At 36.6% G+C, this 20,000-nt stretch overlaps 2 protein-coding genes across 2 annotated transcripts in view; one reads left to right on the forward strand and one right to left on the reverse strand.

Annotated features, from left to right (window-relative positions):
• LOC147845436 (von Willebrand factor A domain-containing protein 7-like) overlaps positions 1 to 4,614 on the reverse strand; it is an 11,590-nt gene extending 6,976 nt beyond the window's left edge. Inside the window, exon 1 of the mRNA XM_087243817.1 lies at positions 4,420 to 4,614. Coding sequence (XP_087099943.1) covers positions 4,420 to 4,581 — 162 coding nt within the window. The 5' untranslated portion in view covers positions 4,582 to 4,614. The remainder of the gene's footprint in view (positions 1 to 4,419) is intronic.
• An 8,130-nt stretch (positions 4,615 to 12,744) lies between these two features.
• LOC100535144 (von Willebrand factor A domain-containing protein 7) overlaps positions 12,745 to 20,000 on the forward strand; it is a 17,200-nt gene continuing 9,944 nt past the window's right edge. Inside the window, exon 1 of the mRNA XM_087243824.1 lies at positions 12,745 to 12,927. Coding sequence (XP_087099950.1) covers positions 12,769 to 12,927 — 159 coding nt within the window. The 5' untranslated portion in view covers positions 12,745 to 12,768. The remainder of the gene's footprint in view (positions 12,928 to 20,000) is intronic.

Genomic DNA, 20,000 nt, shown 5'->3' on the forward strand with positions numbered 1-20,000 from the left:
GTAGTGTGAACACCACAGAGATTAAAAGACACAAAGTCAAGTCATGTAGTGTGAACGGCACAGCGATCTGCTGATGTTTAAAATCCTGTAGTGTGAACTAGGCTTTAAAGAGCTGATAGCTCTGCCCTAGATAACTGATAGCTCCGCCCTAAAGGACTGATAGCCCTGCCCTAAACAACTGATAGCCCCTGCTTAAAGGGCTGATAGCTCCTCCTTAGATTACTGATAGCCCTGCTCTAAGGACTGACAGTTCCTCCCTGAATTGGAGGAACGTTTAACACCCAATGGTTGAACTAGGTATTGCATTCCTGGATCAAAACAAATGCAAAGTGCAAGTTGCCAGATTGACGACCAACAAGGCTGGTTTAAGTCATGTTCTAAATAAAAAGCAACGTGACATGATAGAAGGAAAATTCTCCATATTAAAAGGAGTTTTTTGTCTTAACCAACACCTTGAATTGATATATTAGAAACGGCTTCTATTTCTCACAGGTGAACAACAGAAAACTGACAAAGATGAACAATGCTACACTCTAAAAAACGTTGAGCTATTTCTTTAACCCAATGGTTGAGTCAAAAATATTTAATGCTTTGTTGGGTTATTTTTATTTATTTAATGACTCAACCAGTTGGGTCAAACAATTTGAATATCAACAGTCAACTGATTTGACTGACACAGAACAGCCGTATTAATATGTGTGTGCAGTGTTGTTTTTGCATTATAACGTTAATTTAAGCTGAAGCTCAAGTTTATTTTGCTTATTTTTTTTATCAAATGACCTTTCCGTGTCTTGTTTTCTCTATCCGTTTCACCAGCACTCTTAATTACTGATGATACATAGGCGTGCTTCGTAGCCGATCTATATAAAATGAATAAATTTTACACTGTGTCTGGAACTTAAAATCTAGTAGAAATAAAGCTCATTGATATTTTTGAAAACTGCATGTTTTTTATTTACACAGTCATAATTATAAAATTAATAATAGTACTAGTGATAGTAGCAATAGTAATACCAGAATGGAAAAAAAAACATTTAATGAAAATAACCCAATGCATTGGATTAAATTTTACTACCCAGTGCATTGGGTTAAAATATCCCATAGTTGGGTAGGGGCTATAATAACCAATAGTTGGGTCATATATTATGGTATTTTTAACCCAACTACTTTAACTGAGTAATAATGTGAGTTTGAATGCAATTAATATGAGATTTATTGCCGCACTACTGAAAGCAGCAGCAGATAGTTCAGCTCAGATCTGTAACATAAAATAAACCGTTTGAGATTGAACTTTAGAACTCAACACATATCAGTGATTAAACATGTACATTTAATAATGTTAAAGGTCAATATGTTTTAGATTATAAACCATATTGCAAGTGAGTGCACTATTCTGTGCTTCTGAATGGCTGTATTTAAATTTCTGTCGTGTTTCGTCTGGTGAAAACAGCCAAATTCCTTATCGCCGCAAATCGCGTCACGTATCGCGTTGTTAAGACACGGGGTTACAATGTAACCTGCTCACCTAATGTTTACATTTGCAATATTTATATTATTAGCTAATTAATAACCACCTCATGTGAAACTCTGAATCTGCGTCTCATTTTAGAGTCTGCTACTGTCCATCAGAGGTCTCATTTTGGTCTTGGACGTATGCTTAAAGAGTCTTCAAGACTGAATGAATAAAATATGCTGTTTTCCACTAAGGCAACCCGGAGCTGGAATATGATTGGCTATACTGGCATTGGGCAGGTTAAATGACCAAAACAAAGACAGCGTTCTGGCACGTAACACATTTTCAAAGCAGAATATCTGACTTCAGCATTGTTTGTCAGATAAACAAGAATGTTCTCTTAGCATGTTTCTAAAATATCTGCAAACATATTATGGTGTTTTATGCTGTAGGAGAGTCAAAAGCTTACATACAGCACCTTTAAAATAAGCATTACAACATTTATTTAGTATAATTATCTTAAAACTGGCGTGTTAATTGCTTTTTTTTTTAAACGGTTTGATTTTTTATTTTGTGTGAAAAGGTCTGAAAACAAGATCCACCAAACATGAGGATTCCTCTTCATTTAAGAGTTGTCATTCTGTTTTAAAATGAGCCAAATCAATTTTAATTTTTTTGCTAAATGCTGAATTAAATCAATATTGCTCATACAGACATTTTATTGTCTACAATTATTTTAGTAAAATCAGGACTTGACAGTAGTTACAATGCAAAATGATTATTGTTGTGTCTCAGATTACACTGAAGCTTACTGCAACGAAACATAACAACATTTATTTAGTCACTACAGGCCCTTTTATGCCAAGCACAATAAATATAAACATCAGTGTTTTTCTCCAGTCTTGTCTTTGCTCTTTATTTTTCACTGCATTCTGATTGGCTGTCAGTGTTTTATGCTTCATCAGCTGGGAAAAATCCTCCTGAAAGTGACGATATCGTTTCTTTGTATCCTTATCGTTTTAACACTGTCAACATTTCTTTACAATACCTTAATCTGTATCTTTAGTTATCCTTATCCTTATAGTTAAGTATGAAATTTTAAGTCTTTAATAAGTTAAGTCTTATTTCGTGTTTAATGCCACGGAAATTCTGAAATTCTGTCGTACTGTGCTGCGAAAAGGGGCCGGATTAAATAAAATGATTATACGATTAAAAAAACGAGCAATTGGTCCCTATTTTACATTTCTGTCCAGAGAGGTCATGTTTTGATCTTCGATTGGTCTCACGCAGTTACGTGGTGCAATTTCACAGATCAGAGTTCACCAAGCTTGAACTGTGCAGCACAGCAAACTGCAAAACTTGTCGCACAAGCTTGTGTTTCCTGTCTGACTTCTTTTAATCCCAGAAGATGAAACTAGCTGACAAAAGCTCAAAATTATCCGGTTTTCCCCACAATTAGAGCTGACGGGTGCTAATGCTGTCTTTACTGATGCTCAACACGCACAAATCTAAAAACAAGTTATCCAGGTTGTCTTGAATCTTTAAACCAGTGGTCACCAAACTTGTTCCTGGAGGGCTGGTGTCCTGCAGATTTTAGCTCCAACCCTTATCAAACACACCTGAACCAGCTAATCAAGGTCTAACTAGGTATACTAGAAACATCCAGGCAGGTGTGATGAGGCAAGTTGGAGCTAAATCCTGCAGGGACACCGGCCCTCCAGGATCGAGATTGGTGACCCCTGCTTTAAACAATCTTAGACACTGCAAAAAAAAAAAAAAATAAATAAAAAAAATACTTCTTCTTCTTACTTAGAGTTTTTGTCTTGTTTCTAGTACAAATATAAAAAAAACTCTTAAATCAAAAAGCTTAAATCCAAAAACTTTCTAGACAAGTAACAAATGTCTTATTTTCAGAAATAATAAGACAAAAAGAAAACAGTTTTTCCTTAAAACAAGCACAATAATCTGCCAATGGGGTAAGCAAAATAGATTTTGCCTTGACACAAGATTATTTTGCATGCTTTTAAGGACTTTCTATTCTTTAAAATCACTTAATTTTGATTCATTATTTTTGAAAACAAGACAACTTTTGCTACTTGTCTAGAAAATGCTTCTTGATTTAACAGTTTTTGATATTTTGACCACACAGTAGTTTACTGTAAGGAGTTTACACTTACAACTGCTATTTTAAAGTACATTACTGTACACATTTTTGTCCGGTTTATTTAACAGAAATGTATTTTAAACAAACAGCAGTTCTCAACTGTACAATTTACGGATTATCAAAAGGTATTCTGTAAAGTACTGCACATTGTAACCTTACAATACATTTTACGGTGAACTTCAGGCAACAGCTGCCGGACTATTTTACCGTATATTACTCCCGTTATTTACAAAGTGACAAAAACGCTAAGTAAGAAAAGTATTTTTTTGCAGTGTATACAATTGTTTAAAGATTTCTTGTCTTTGTTAGTAAACCTAGTTGGGTATTTTCCCGACAAAATTAGCTTAAATACAATCAGAGACATAATTTTAAGACCAACCATGTATTTTAAAACTTTATTTTAGCTGCAATAACTTGCTTTAAGTTTGCTTGTTAAAAAAGCTTATAACTTATAAGCTGAAAAGTTTAGGCTCATTTTAAGACAGAAAGACAATTGTTTAATGAAGTGGAATTCTAGTTACCAAGTCCTTGAAGCCGCAGTCACACTGCACTTTTGGCCCCATAGACTTCCATTCATAAGTGAATGCGTCAGACTGGAAACGCAAGCTTTCGCAGTGTAGGATTGTTTTAAGATAACTTTTGCAGTGAAGAAAGAAACTCAAAGGTTTAGAAACACTTCAGTGTGAGTAAATGACAGGTAAATGTACATTTATTTTGTGTGAACTATCCCTACCATTATCCCTAACCTACTAGAAAGCATGATCATTCTCTCACAGGTGAAACACAAATGAAATGTTCATACCTCTTGAAACTTTGTATCGGCTTTCATGCAGATGTTTTTAGTAGCTCTCAGGATGGCCATGTATGTGATCTCCTGATGGTTTTTAGATTTGGCTATTTTAAAGATGTGAAAGCTGTGAGCCCCGATTAGGAGAGCCAGCAGCAGGAGGAATGCTCTGCTCATTCTCAGATGATTGTGAGGAAAAATCCCCTCCGTCAACCTGAGAAACGCTTTACAGTTCTGCTTAATTTATACACCGTCATTTAAATTGATATCAAGAACATTTGCAGTTACTACCAGATATGAACATTTGAATATCACTTCGTCACGAAAATAATCTGATAATAATAAAACATACAGCTGAAGGCAGAATTAATAAGCACATTTTAATTCTTTGATATTTTTATCAACACATTTCTAAACATAATAGTTTTAATAACTCACTTATAATAACTGATTTATTTTCTCTTCATGATGACAGCACAGAATATTTGACTATATTCTTCAAGATACTAGTTTTCAGCTTGAAGTGACATTTAAAAGCTTAACTAGGTTAATTAGGGTAAAGTTAGGGTAATTAGGCAAGTCATTGTATAACAGTGGTTTGTTCTGGAGACAATCCAAAACAAATATTGCTTGAGGGGGCTAATAATATAGTAATTAAAATGGGTTTAAAAATTAAAAACTGCTTTTATTCTAGCTTAATTAAAACAAAACTTTCTCCAGAAGCAAAAAAATATTATAGGAAATACTGTGAGAAATTCTTGAATCTGTTCAACATCATTTAGGAAATATTGGAAAAAACATAAATATTGCACAGGAGGGGGAATAATGTTGCTCTCAACTGTATATAAACTATTATGATTATTAAGCAGTATTCATAATGTATAACCACACTTTTACTACAAATACCATGGCAAAACTATGGTTGGATTTTCAAAAGCATGGTTGTGGTCATATTATTGACATGTTAGTGGTAGCCTTTTAAAGTGAATAAATGTGACACCTCTGGACCTTTTGCTGTTGTGCCTTTTCATAGCCATATATTTCAGCACTTTAATTTCTCTGAGCACCCAGTCGAGACTGATGTGGTTGCTTTTTAATAAAAATATAATTCACATTAGGTGGCATGGAGGCTCAGTGGTTAGCACTGTGGCCTCACAGCATGAAGTTTGCTGTTTTGAGTCCCTGCTGGGCCAGTTGTCATTTCTGTGTGGAGTTTGAATGTTCTCCCCGTGTTGGCGTGGGTTTCCTCCTGGTGCTCCTGTTTCCCCTACAGTCCAAACACATGCGCTATAGGGGAATTTATGAACTAAATTGGCCGTAGTGTATGAGTGTGTGTGTGTGTATGTGTGAATGAGTGTGTATGGGTGTTTCCCAGTAGTGGGTTGTGGCTGGAAAAGCATCAGCTGCAAAAAACATCCGCTGGAATAGTCGGCGGTTCATTCCGCTGTGGCAACCCATGATAAATAAGGGACTAAGCAGAAAAGAAAATGAATGAATGAATGAATATTTCATATCATTGACATGTAAATATGCATTTGATATAAATGGATGTTCCATTAAACAAAAAGGTGCTGAGCACACTGGTCTAAAAACTTTACTGTCAAAAACTTTACTGTAAAAAATATCAGTTAATGATCAGTTTTCATATGTTTGTGTGTTTTGTGTTTATTTACGGTGGTGATTTGCATTATGGGAAGTCGATCTCTGCTCTGTCCACTTTTGATGTTGAAAATTCAACTCTACAGATTATCAAAGTGACTTTTAGTGTCATTTTAGTAATCTGAAATAATATATTATATGCATAATAAATAGTATATAGAGAAATAAGTCTGTAAAAAAAACAGGAAATGTGCTACAGTTTATTACAAGGTGTTTGTAGCTTAATATGCAACACCAACCCAGGAAATAGAGCACTGCACACTATCACACATGTTCATAAAAAAACACTTTTTCACAACCTTTCAAGGTTAAATGATGTTGGAAGAAAGAACAAGATCCCATCATAAAATAAACAGGGAAAAACAAAAACATCAATCCCAAAATAAAAAGTGCTCATTTTTACAGTGTGGGGTTTTAGGTTGTGATATGAAGCTTGTCTATAACAGGGCAAATTCATTTGCAAAAACTTTTGTATTTTACTTTAAAATACTATATCCAACTGGACAAAAAGCTGTCCACATATGTAAAGACTCAAGCATGTTGACAACGCATTAAGTTTAAGTCATTTTTATTTTCCTGACATCTAAAACCTGTATAATTACGACCTCAAAGCTAAAAACATTTGAATTCATAAAAACAATGGGTTGTCATAACCCAACATTGGGTCAAATACAGACAACCCATTGAGTTATTAAGTGTAATTTAAATTTTATTGCAATAAATAAATACATAACTCTGTTTGTATGCCCCAAATTTTTGTGTGTAAAACGTTTCAGCATACCAAAAGGTTTTTAGTATGGTTTGTGTTTATGCAAGTGAGACAAGTGTGGTGCTAATCGACAAGAGAAGGCACCAATAATGGTCCATACACCATACTAATCAAGCAATACAGCTGTTTATTGCTCGTACACACAAATGATATCGATTATCACAATAATAGTCAAGAATCATACTTATGAACATCATTAATCGAAATTGCGTAAAAGGCTAACAATGCAAAATAAAGATGAGTAATAAGGATTACACAAATAATGAAACCCCAAGCGATTTGATATAAGTATAAATAACCTCAGAGACGTGCCATCATTCTCCTCTTCAAAGACTGAGGAGCCCGTTGCAGTCACATTGGAAAACCAACACGTGTGTCCGAGAATATCCCATGGCTGAGCTTCTAATGTTTTAGCAAGAAACCCTCATCTTTATTGTCAAAATTTGGGTGCTGGTCAAAGGTCGGCCTATTACGTAAGAGTAAAGTGTGAGTTGATCAGGCCCACCTTCTCAGCTAGGTGCACATTATTTCTAATTGCAAAGCACACATTTGAGGTTTGTAGTGTCAGCGTGATTATCTATAGTCAATATTCTCCGTCCTGAAATTTGGAGAAAGTTAACCTTAAGGTCAAGAGACCTTTCTCTGGTCATTTGGTCATGCTTGAGGGTCAATATCTTACCTCCTGATATTTGGAGAGATGTGTAAAGTTAACCTTAAGGTCATATGACCCTTATCTGTTCATTTGGTTGTTTGTTGAGCGCAACAGGAGAAAATCTAAAAAATAACCCATTTCTTACAATAACCCAGGCCACTTGGTGGCTTAGTGGTTAGCACTGTGGCCTCACAGCAAGAAGGTCGCTGGTTCGAGCCCCGGCTGGGTCAGTTGGCATTTCGGTGTGGAGTTTGCATGTTCTCCCTGTGTTGGCGTGGGTTTTTCTACGGGTGCTCTGGTTTACCCCTCAAGTTCAAACACATGTGGTAGAGGTGAGCTAAACTGGCTGTAGTGTATGAGCTTGTGCGTGTATGAGTCTGTATGGGTGTTTCCCAGTACTGTGTTGCAGCTGGAAGGGCATCCGCGGTGTAAAACATATGCTGGAATAGTTGGCGGTTCATTCCACTGTGGCAACGTCTGATGATTGATGGACCAAGTCGAATAAATGAAATAACCCAAAGTTGGGTGTGTTCAAGTTGTAAAACATGCTGGGCTCTACCCAATTGATTTGTGTCGGGAAAACATAAATAAGTTATTAGTTTTTTACAAATTTAAGTGGATCGAACATGAAACATTTAAGTGTCCCCCCAAAAAATCTCAACAATTGTGTTGTTTCAGCTTATATTTATAGTTAGCAAACGAAGATTTGAGTGTAGTATTTGACCCAACGTTGAGTTATGACAACCCAGCATTTATAGAGTATGTAGATAATGTAATTTTACTAGATTTTCTTATTCTCTTCTAAAAACAATTACAAAAAACTATATGGGTCACTATAAAAAACTATAAATTATTTATTAAGCATTAGCAAATAGTTACTTGATTATTTGTTATTACTAACTCTACATTACTAGACGTTAATAAGCAGTTTATAAATACAGCTGTAAATGCCGTATACTAGACTTAAACACACATGTATAAAGTGCTTAATGACTGTCTTTTCATATTTTAAAAATTATTAATTCTTTCCAGTATTGCGTTATATATTTAAAATATGAAGTTGTTCAATTGCTTTTACAACTTTACTTTGTATTAATGTGCAGACTTTGATGCTAGAATCATGCAAATCATATTTAAAAGTATCCAAATTCTCTGGTTAGATAAAAGGTCTACAAGACCATGCCAAGAAGTTTACCTGCGTACACATGACAGCGCTTATCATAGACACGCACACTCACACACACATGCAAAACCCAGGGAGCTCATTGGCTGAAGTGTGTGTAATCCAGGCTAATTTGTTATTCAAACAACGCAGTTAACAAAATACGTTAGAAAGTAAAATGCGGCTGATAGAGTACACGACACTGATGAATTCATACTCAAAAGCTCCCTTTGTGTTTTTGAAAAGACATAAAAAAATACAAATTTATAGGAAATACTAGTGTTTTTGTACCACACTATAGTAACAAAAACAAATTAATTACTAAACAATGTTGTCACTACAGTCACTGCAGAACCGCCAAAACAGATTAATTACTAAACACTGTTGTCACTACAGTCACTGCAGAACCGCCAAAACAGATTAATTACTAAACACTGTTGTCACCACGGCGACTGCAGAACCACTAAAACAGATTAATTACTAAACACTGTTGTCACTACAGTGACTGCAGAACCACCAAAACAGATTAATTACTAAACACTGTTGTCACCACGGCGACTGCAGAACCGCCAAAACAGATTAATTACTAAACCCCGTTGTCACCACGGCGACTGCAGAACCGCCAAAACAGATTAATTACTAAACACCGTTGTAACCACGGCGACTGCAGAACCGCCAAAACAGATTAATTACTAAACACCGTTGTCACCACGGCGACTGCAGAACCGCCAAAACAGATTAATTACTAAACACCGTTGTCACTACAGTGACCGCAGAACCGCCAAAACAGATTAATTACTAAACACTGTTGTCACTAAAGTAACTGCAGAACCGCCAAAACAGATTAATTACTAAACACTGTTGTCACTACAGTGACCGCAGAACCGCCAAAACAGATTAATTATTAAACACCGTTATCACCACGGCGACTGCAAAACCGGCAAAACAGATTAATTACTAAACACCGTTGTCACCATGGCGACTGCAGAACCGCCAAAACAGATTAATAACTAAACACCGTTGTCACCACGGCGACTGCAGAACCGCCAAAACAGATTAGTTACTAAACACCGTTGTCACCACGGCGACTGCAGAACCGCCTAAACAGATTAATTACTAAACACCGTTGTCACCACGGCGACTGCAGAACCGCCAAAACAGATTAATTATTAAACACCGTTGTCACTACAGTGACTGCATAACCGCCAAAACAGATTAATCACTAAACACCGTTGTCACCACGGCGACTGCAAAACCGCAAAAACAGATTAATTACTAAACACCGTTGTCACCACGGCGACTGCAGAACTGCCAAAACAGATTAATTACTAAACACCGTTGTCACTACAGTGACCGCAGAACCGCCAAAACAGATTAACTACTAAACACCGTTGTCACCACGGCGACTGCAGAACCGCCAAAACAGATTAATTACTAAACACCGTTGTCACCACGGCGACTGCAGAACCGCCAAAACAGATTAATTACTAAACACCGTTGTCACCACGGCGACTGCAAAACCGCCAAAACAAATTAATTACTAAACACCGTTGTCACCATGGCGACTGCAGAACCGCCAAAACAGATTAATAACTAAACACCGTTGTCACCATGGCGACTGCAGAACCGCCAAAACAGATTAATTACTAAACACCGTTGTCACCACGGCGACTGCAGAACCACCAAAACAGATTAATTACTAAACACTGTTGTCACTAAAGTAACTGCAGAACCGCCAAAACAGATTAATTACTAAACACCGTTGTCACCACGGCGACTGCAGAACCGCCAAAACAGATTAATTGCCAAAACAGATTAACTACTAAACACCGTTGTCACCACGGCGACTGCAGAACCGCAAAAACAGATTAATTACTAAACACCGTTGTCACCACGGCGACTGCAAAACCGCCAAAACAAATTAATTACTAAACACCGTTGTCACCATGGCGACTGCAGAACCGCCAAAACAGATTAATAACTAAACACCGTTGTCACCATGGCGACTGCAGAACCGCCAAAACAGATTAATTACTAAACACCGTTGTCACCACGGCGACTGCAAAACCGCCAAAACAGATTAATTACTAAACACCGTTGTCACCATGGCGACTGCAGAACCGCCAAAACAGATTAATAACTAAACACCGTTGTCACCACGGCGACTGCAGAACCGCCAAAACAGATTAGTTACTAAACACCGTTGTCACCACGGCGACTGCAGAACCGCCTAAACAGATTAATTACTAAACACCGTTGTCACCACGGCGACTGCAGAACCGGCAAAACAGATTAATTATTAAACACCGTTGTCACCACGGCGACTGCAGAACCGCCAAAACAGATTAATTATTAAACACCGTTGTCACCACGGCGACTGCAGAACCGCCAAAACAGATTAATCACTAAACACCGTTGTCACCACGGCGACTGCAAAACCGCAAAAACAGATTAATTACTAAACACCGTTGTCACCACGGCGACTGCAGAACCGCCAAAACAGATTAATTACTAAACACCGTTGTCACCATGGCGACTGCAGAACCGCCAAAACAGATTAATAACTAAACACCGTTGTCACCACGGCGACTGCAGAACCGCCAAAACAGATTAATTATTAAACACCGTTGTCACCACGGCGACTGCAGAACCGCCAAAACAGATTAATTATTAAACACCGTTGTCACTACAGTGACTGCAGAACCGCCAAAACAGATTAATTACTAAACACCGTTGTCACCACGGCGACTGCAGAACCGCCAAAACAGATTAATTACTAAACACTGTTGTCACCACGGCGACTGCAGAACCGCCAAAACAGATTAATTACTAAACACCGTTGTCACCACGGCGACTGCAGAACCGCCAAAACAGATTAATCACTAAACACCGTTGTCACCATGGCGACTGCAGAACCGCCAAAACAGATTAATTACTAAACACCGTTGTCACCACGGCGACTGCAGAACCGCCTAAACAGATTAATTACTAAACACCGTTGTCACCACGGCGACTGCAGAACCGCCAAAACAGATTAATTACTAAACACCGTTGTCACTACAGTGACTGCAGAACCGCCAAAACAGATTAATCACTAAACACCGTTGTCACCACGGCGACTGCAAAACCGCCTAAACAGATTAATTACTAAACACCGTTGTCACCACGGCAACTGCAGAACTGCCAAAACAGATTAATTACTAAACACCGTTGTCACTACAGTGACTGCAGAACCGCCAAAACAGATTAATTACTAAACACCGTTGTCACCACGGCGACTGCAGAACCGCCAAAACAGATTAATTACTAAACACCGTTTTCACCACGGCGACTACAGAACAGATTAATTACTAAACACCGTTGTCACCACGGCGACTGCAGAACCGCCAAAACAGATTAATTATTAAACACTGTTGTCACCACGGCGACTGCAGAACCGCCAAAACAGATTAATTACTAAACATTGTTGTCACCACGGCGACTGCAGAACCGCCTAAACAGATTAATTATTAAACACCGTTGTCACCACGGCGACTGCAGAACCGCCAAAACAGATTAATTACTAAACACCGTTGTCACCACGGCGACTACAGAACAGATTCATTACTAAACACCGTTGTCACCACGGCGACTACAGAACAGATTCATTACTAAACACCGTTGTCACCACGGCGATTGCAGAATCGCCAAAACAGATACTTGTTGATGAAAATGGTTTTAGGGGTGACATGGTGGCTCAGTGGTTAGCACTGTGTCCTCACAGCAAGAAGGTCATTGGTTTGCGTCCTGACTGGGTCAGTTGGCATTTCTGTGTGGAGTTTGCATGTTCTCCCTTTGTTGGCGTGGCTTTCCTCCGTGGGCTACGGTTTCCCACTGATGAATAAAGAAACTAAGCTGGAGGAAAATGAATGAATGAGTGAAAATGGCCTGATAAAGTGATGAACCCTGCGTATCGTCCTCAGATAGTCTTCAGAGCAGCTCATGGAGCGTTATCTATACAAATGCTCATATCTTAAGGTGACGTTGCAAACGTTCTTCATATCAGTTGAAATGATGCTGTATAAATGATCCGGCAGGCTGTAGGAGAAAGTCAAGCTTGCAGATCTTGACAATCGCCTGAGAATGAGCCGAGCGATCCTCCTGCTGGCTCTCCTGATCGGAGCTCACAGCTTTCACATCAAGGAGAAACCAAACTCTAAAAACCATCAGGACATCACGAGCATAGCCATCCTGCGCGCAACGGCCAACATCTGCAAGAACGCCGATGGAAACTTCGTAACGGTGAGAATGTAAAAAATATCTGTTTCTGTATTTTCTGTATGATGTGAATTTCATTATGGGATGTTGATCTCTGCTCTGTTCACTTCTAATGTTGAAAATTCAACTCTACAGTTCAACAAAGAGACTTTTACTGACATTTTTAGTAGTTTGAAATATTCCAGACACTGAGTCTAATAGTACACAAGACAGACAAAACAATGCAAACCACACAACACACGCTAACAAAGACAGTTATGCCAATATTTTATCAAAGGTGACTGATAATGCACCTCAGTAGGGTTTATCAACAACATTAAAATGCTGTTCTACAGATAAACTAATAGATCAAATTTCTCATCAGAGCGAAAAGTGATGGAACCCTTACAACATAATCCACATGCTGTACAGCATCTATGTTATCGAAGAACAATCCTCGCAATCATTGTATGCAACCTGCAGCTAATGAAGACTCTCTCTTTTAAAGTTATACCACAGAGGAGCGGTGTATAAAGAGCTGCAGAGGTTTACCTGCTCTGAACACAAATAAACCTCTCACCAGCATATTTGCTTGGGCATACAACCTTCGATGCTCCCTGTACATATCATTGTCATCACTCATGTCCTCAGTAATGACATGCCCTAAATATTTAACAGTTTTACAAACATTTAAACATTTTTAGATAATAAAATAATGTATAATAAATAATAATATCTAGAGAAATATGTCTGTAAATAAAAGAAAATGTGCTGCAGTTTATTACAAGGGTTTCTGTAGTGTATATACAACACCAACAAAGACAATATAGCCCTGCAGACTATTACACATGCTCTGACAAGGTTAAAAGTTGTTGGAAGAAAGATCAAGATCCCATAATTAATCCCATAAATAATTCAAAAGGATAAATAGACAACATATAAACACAAAATATGGAAAATTGATAATTTACGGATACTTTAACAGTATATAAAGTTTTATTTTTATTTTTTTATTTTTTACTTTTATTTTCATATCATCAGCAGCACGTGTGCTATGATGAGTGAAAAGCTTAGGATCAGCAAAGCAACCGTTTATTTTTTTCCCCAATTTCTGTTTAACAGAGAGCAGATTTCTTTAACACATTTCTAAACATAATAGTTTTAATAACTCATCTCTAATAACTGATTTATTTTATCTTTGTCATGATGACAGTAAATAATATTAGACTAGATATTCTTTAAGACACTTCTATACAGCTTAAAGTGACATTTAAAGGCTTAACTAGGTTAATTAGGTTAACTAGGCAGGTTAGGGTAATTAGGCAAGTTTATGTTTAACAATGGTGTGTTCTGTAGACAGTCGGGAAAAAAAATTAGAGCTTTAAGCGTAAAGGGGCTGATAATATTGACCTTAAAATGGTGTTTAAAAAAAATTAAAAACTGCTTTTATTCTAGCAGAAATAAAACAAATCAGACTTTCTACAGAAGAAAAAATATTATCAGACATACTGTGAACATTTCCTCGCTCTGTTAAAAATCATTTGGGAGATATTTAAAAAAGAAACTAAATACAAACGGGGGGCTAATAATTCTGACTTCAATTGTGTGTATTTATATATATATATATATATATATATATATATATATATATATATATATATATATATATATATATATATATATATATATTAGAAAATTGAAATTAATACACTAAACCAGAAACTTGCATGATTAAGCTTTTCATTGATGTTTGATTAGTTAGAATTGGTCTATATTTGGCTCAACTTGAGAATCTAAAAGTTGGAGAAAATCTAAATACTTAGGAAACAGCATTTAAAGTTGTCCAATTTAAGTTTGCAGCAATGCATGTCACTAATCAGAAATACATGTTAATATACTTATGGATGCAAACTTACAAGCTGTCTTCAAGAAACATGATCTTTACTCAATATTAGAATTTTTTTTAGCATAAAAATATCAATACTGTTGATCCATCCAGAGTTTTATTATTAAACAGTACTGAGCAGCACAAGACAAAATTAATTAATCACACTCTGGTGAAATTATCATTATTTTTTAAGTATTTCCGAGTGAATTTCTTCAACACATTTCTAATCATAATAGTTTTACTAACTCATCTCTAATAACTGATTTATTTTATCTTTGTCATGATGACAGCACATAACATTTTACTATATAATCTTCAAGACACTTCTATACAGCTTAAAGTGACATTTAAAGGCTTAACTAGGGTAGTTAGGGTAAAGTTAGAGTAATTAGGCAAGTCATTGTATAAGAGTGGTTTGTTTTGGAGACCATCCAAAACAAATATTGCTAAAGGGGGCTAATAATAATGACCATAAAATGGTTTGAAACAAATTTTAAATCTGTTTTTATTCTAGTCAAAATCAAACAAATAAGACTTTCTCCAGAAGAAACAATATTATCACAGCAATGCATATCACTAATTAAAAATACATGTTAATATACTCATGGATGCAAACTTACAAACTGTCTTTATGACACATGATCTTTACATAATATTAGAATACTTTTTGGCATAAAAATATAAATACTGTTGATCCATCCAGAGTTTTATTATTAAACAGTACTGAGCAGCACAAGACAAAATTATTCACACTCTGGTGAAATTATCATTATTTTTTAAATGCTTCCCAAATGTTTCCCTGTACTGTTGCAGCTGGAAGGGCATCCGCTGCATAAAACATATGCTTGATAAGTTGGTGGTTCATTCCGCTGTGGCGACCCCTGATAGAGAAGGGACTAAGCCGAAGGAAAATGAATGAATGAAAATGGCCTGATAAAGTAATGAAGTCTGCATATCGTCCTCAGATAGTCTTCTAAGCAAGGCATGGAGCGATATCTATACAAATGCTCATATCGCTGATATAAAACCCTGATATACAAAGGAAGAGGAATGAATGAGGAATTTGACAAGTGAATTCTATGAGCACATTTATGAACATAATAGTTTTAATAACTCATCTCTAATAACTGATTTATTTTATCTCCATGATGAAAGTAAATAATATTTGACTAGATATTCTTCAAGACACTTCTATACAGCTTAAAGTGACATTTAAAGGCTTCACTAGGGTAATTAGGGTAAAGTTAGGGTAATTAGGCAAGTTATTTATCAGTGATTTGTTCTGTAGACCATCCAAAACAAGTATTGCCCAAGTCTTACCCTGAAGCATCATGTGAATGTTTTGTGTAAATCTTACTCTCTGTGATACTTTATGCATGTCTATTTATGTATCTGATACTTGTTGTGCTGCCATTTTGGCCAGGACCCCTGGTAGAAGAGATTCATATCTCAATGGAAAATCCTGATATAATAAAGGATAAATAAACAAGGGGGCTAATAATATTGACCTTAAAATTTTTCATTAAAAAAACCCAAAGAATTGCTTTTATTCTAGCAGAAATAAAATAAATGAGACTTTCTCCAGAAGAAAAAATATTATCAGACATACTGTGAACATTTTCCTTTCTCTGTTCTCGGAAAAAATTGACATGAAGACAAATAATGTCAAATAAAAGGCCAAAATGTGTAAATCTCTCATCATTTACTCGCCATAAAGTTGTTCAAAACCGGTTTGAGTATCTTCCTGAACACAAAAGAAGATATTTTGAAGAATGTTGATTGACTTCCATTATTTTTCCTTTTAACCATGGAGGTCAACAGCTGCCTTCAGCATGATTATTCTCAATGTTTTGTGCCAAAACAAAAGAAAACTCAAACTGGTTTTGGAGAAACATGATGGCAAATTAATAATGATTACATTATAAAATGTGGGATGGTCTTCAGTAGATAAGACAGATTTTTTTCTTGAGAAAAAATAAACAGCCTGTAAAATGTGTCAATAAATGTAGTGGACTCATTTAAAGATGCAACATGTATGTGTGCTTTTGTTCTTTAACCCTGTTGGGGATGTTTTCATCCACTTTGGGCTGATTTAGAGTCTTAATTTGGTCACATTTCAGCTGTTTCAGCTAGCAGGATCATTTTTGGTGGCAAATCTTATTTTGAGAAAACGCTTTGAAGTGTTTAAAGAAATCAACACTCTGGGCAAATGTAATGTAATGTAATGTGTATTTATATAGCGCATTTATTGTGTATGGCCATACACACAAAGCGCTTCACAATCATGAGGGGGTCTTTCCACACCACCACCAGTGTGCAGCATCCACTTGGATGATGCGACGGCTGCTACAGGACAACGGCGCCAGTGCGCTCACCACACACCAGCTATTGGTGGAGTGGAGGGACAGTGATAGAGCCAATTCAGTGGAAGGGGATGATTGGGAGGCCATGATCATAAGGGCCGATAGAGGGACTTTGGCCAGGACACCGGGGTTACACCCCTGCTCTTTCACGAGAAGTGCCATGGGATTTTTAATGAGCACAGAGAGTCAGGACCTCGGTTTAACGTCTCATCCGAAAGACGGCGCCCACTGACAGTTTAGTGTCCCCTTCACTTTTACTGGGGCATTAGGACTCACACAGACCACAGGTTGAGCGCCCCCTGCTGGCCTCACTAACACCACTTCCAACAGCCACCTAGTGTTCCCTAGTGGTCTCCCATCCAGGTACAGACCAGGCTCAGCCCTGCTTAGCTTCAGTGAGTAACCGGTCTTGGGCTGCAGGGTGACATGGCTGTGAAATGGACTACCCTTTTGTTATGTTCGGGATATAAACATCCACTGAGTTAAACTGATGTAAAAATGCATCAGATAAACATTGTTTTTCTTTTTTTCATAAATCTGTTAATCAACCTCAGTCTTGATCAAAACTACAAAATTATTTAGAATATGACAGGATTTTAACTCTTTAATAGCCAGATTTATTAATGGTTTCTTTGATTTGGTGAAAAAACACACAAAATTCTCCATTAAAAAAAAAGCAATTGTGGACTGGATTCTTTTTACCTTTTATCACAGTCTTGGACATGTGAAACAGCATTGCCTTTGATGCATTGTTTTTGACTGATTTTAATGTTTTTCTCCCTTATTTACTGTTGGTGGCAGTTTTTGCCTCATTGACTTCCATTATAAGCACATTTAAAATTGCATAAATACACAGTCTTTGTTTTTGTTTACTGCATGTAGTTCTGACAGCTGAGATGCAGATTTCGAAACTTTTTAATGATTTTTTTTTTTGCATAAATCTGATAATTAACCTCAGTCCTAATCAAAACTATTAAATTGCTCAGAAAATGACAGAATATTTCAACTCTTTAATTGCCAAACTCATAAATGATGTCACTGATTTGGTGTTAAAAACACACAATGGCGTCTTTTCAATATGAAAAGTAATTGTGGACTGGATTTTATTTGACCTTTTATCAGTCATGTGAAACAGCATGCTTTTGATGCAGTGTTTCTGAATGATTGTTTTCCTCCCTAATTGACTGTTGGTGGCTGTTTTTGCTTCATTGACTTCTATTATAAGCACATTTGATGGTGCAAAAACACAGGGCTCTATTTTGACGGTCCATGCGCAGAGCGCAAAACGCAGGGCGCAAACGCTTTCAGGGCCTTTCAGAACACATTTTTGCTAATTTACAGACGGGAAAATACGCTTTGCGCCATGGCGCATGGTCTTAAATGGATGAGTTTATTTTCTTAATGAGTTATAGGTGTGTTTTGAGAATAAACCAATTAGAGTTTCATCTCCCATTCCCTTTAAGACCCAACTGCGTCACGCCAAGAGTGCATTCGCTATTTACAGGACGCAAAGTAAGTCTAAGGGCTCTATTTTGACGATTCATGCGCAAAACGCAAAGCGCAGGGCGCAACCGCTTTCAGTGCGTGTCAGAATCCATACTTGCTAATTTAAGGACGGGAAAATCCGTTTTGCGCCGTGGCGCATGGTCTAAAAGGGTTGAGTTTATTTTCTTAATGAGTTATAGGTGTGTTTTGAGAATAAACCAATTACAGTCTCATCTCCCATTCCCTTTAAGAGCCAGCTGCGTCACGCCAAGAGCGCATTCGCTATTTACAGGACGCAAAGTAAGTTCACTTTCGCTTTTGCTCTCGTGGACAAGGAAGCCTTTGCACAAACATCAATTAGCTTATAAATAATTAATTTTGTTTGTTAAAATACTGAGTTATTTCCAAATACACCTGCTGTGCCCCAAATGGTCTAAAACCTGACAGGTGGACAAATCTAAGCTTGTTTTTAATATAATATATAATATATATATAATAAATAATACTGCTAATAATAATAACATTATACAAAATGAAATTGTCATGAATGAACTGAAAAAGCCCCCGAGATGAAGAAAGTATGAAGGCAGTGGTTTTTAAATTCATGTAGGCTAGAAATTAATATGTTTTGTAATATTTTAATCATTTTTATTTATATCCTATATATATCCTTATTATATATATATCCTTAAGATATTATATCTTTTTCATATGTAAAGATATTTGCGTATTGCTCTACATCTGGTGTGTAGTGTGTAAGCGAGGCACACTTTTTTAGACCAGAACGACTATAGGCGCACATATAATCACAAATGCATTTGCTATTTAAACAATGTGGCGCAATGCCTCAAAATGACCCTTGCACCGAGGTGAAAGTAGCAAATAGCAATTGCGTTGCGTCTTGCGCCACATTGTGCCGGGTGTATGATAGGGCCCTATGTGGAAAAACAGCATTTCACAAGCAAGCAGTTAACAATTTTTTTTACAGAAAACTGTTAAACAGAGCATCTACTGCGTGAGAATGTGAGATAATGGATCACTTTCACTCTTGGATAGGGAAACCTTTACGCACAGACATCAATTAGTCTATAAATAATTAATTGCGTTTGTTAAGTGCAAATATTCGTTTCAAGACTATTTCTAAATTTAGTTCTAATTTCCAGCAAACGAATAAATGAACAATAATGACTAAGTGTGCTCAAAAACCTGAGTTATATCCTAAAACAGAAGACATAAAAGCAGTGATTTTTCATATTTATGTAGGCTAGAAAATAATATGTTTTGTAATATTTTAATCCTTTATATTTATATTCTATATCTATTCTTATTATATCCTATATATATCCTTATTATTAAAAATTTTTCATATGTAAAGATATTTG

This window comes from Danio rerio, chromosome 3 (assembly GCF_052040795.2).
Source record: "Danio rerio strain M-AB ecotype USA chromosome 3, GRCz13ab, whole genome shotgun sequence".
In the NCBI taxonomy this organism is placed as follows: Eukaryota; Metazoa; Chordata; class Actinopteri; order Cypriniformes; family Danionidae; genus Danio; species Danio rerio.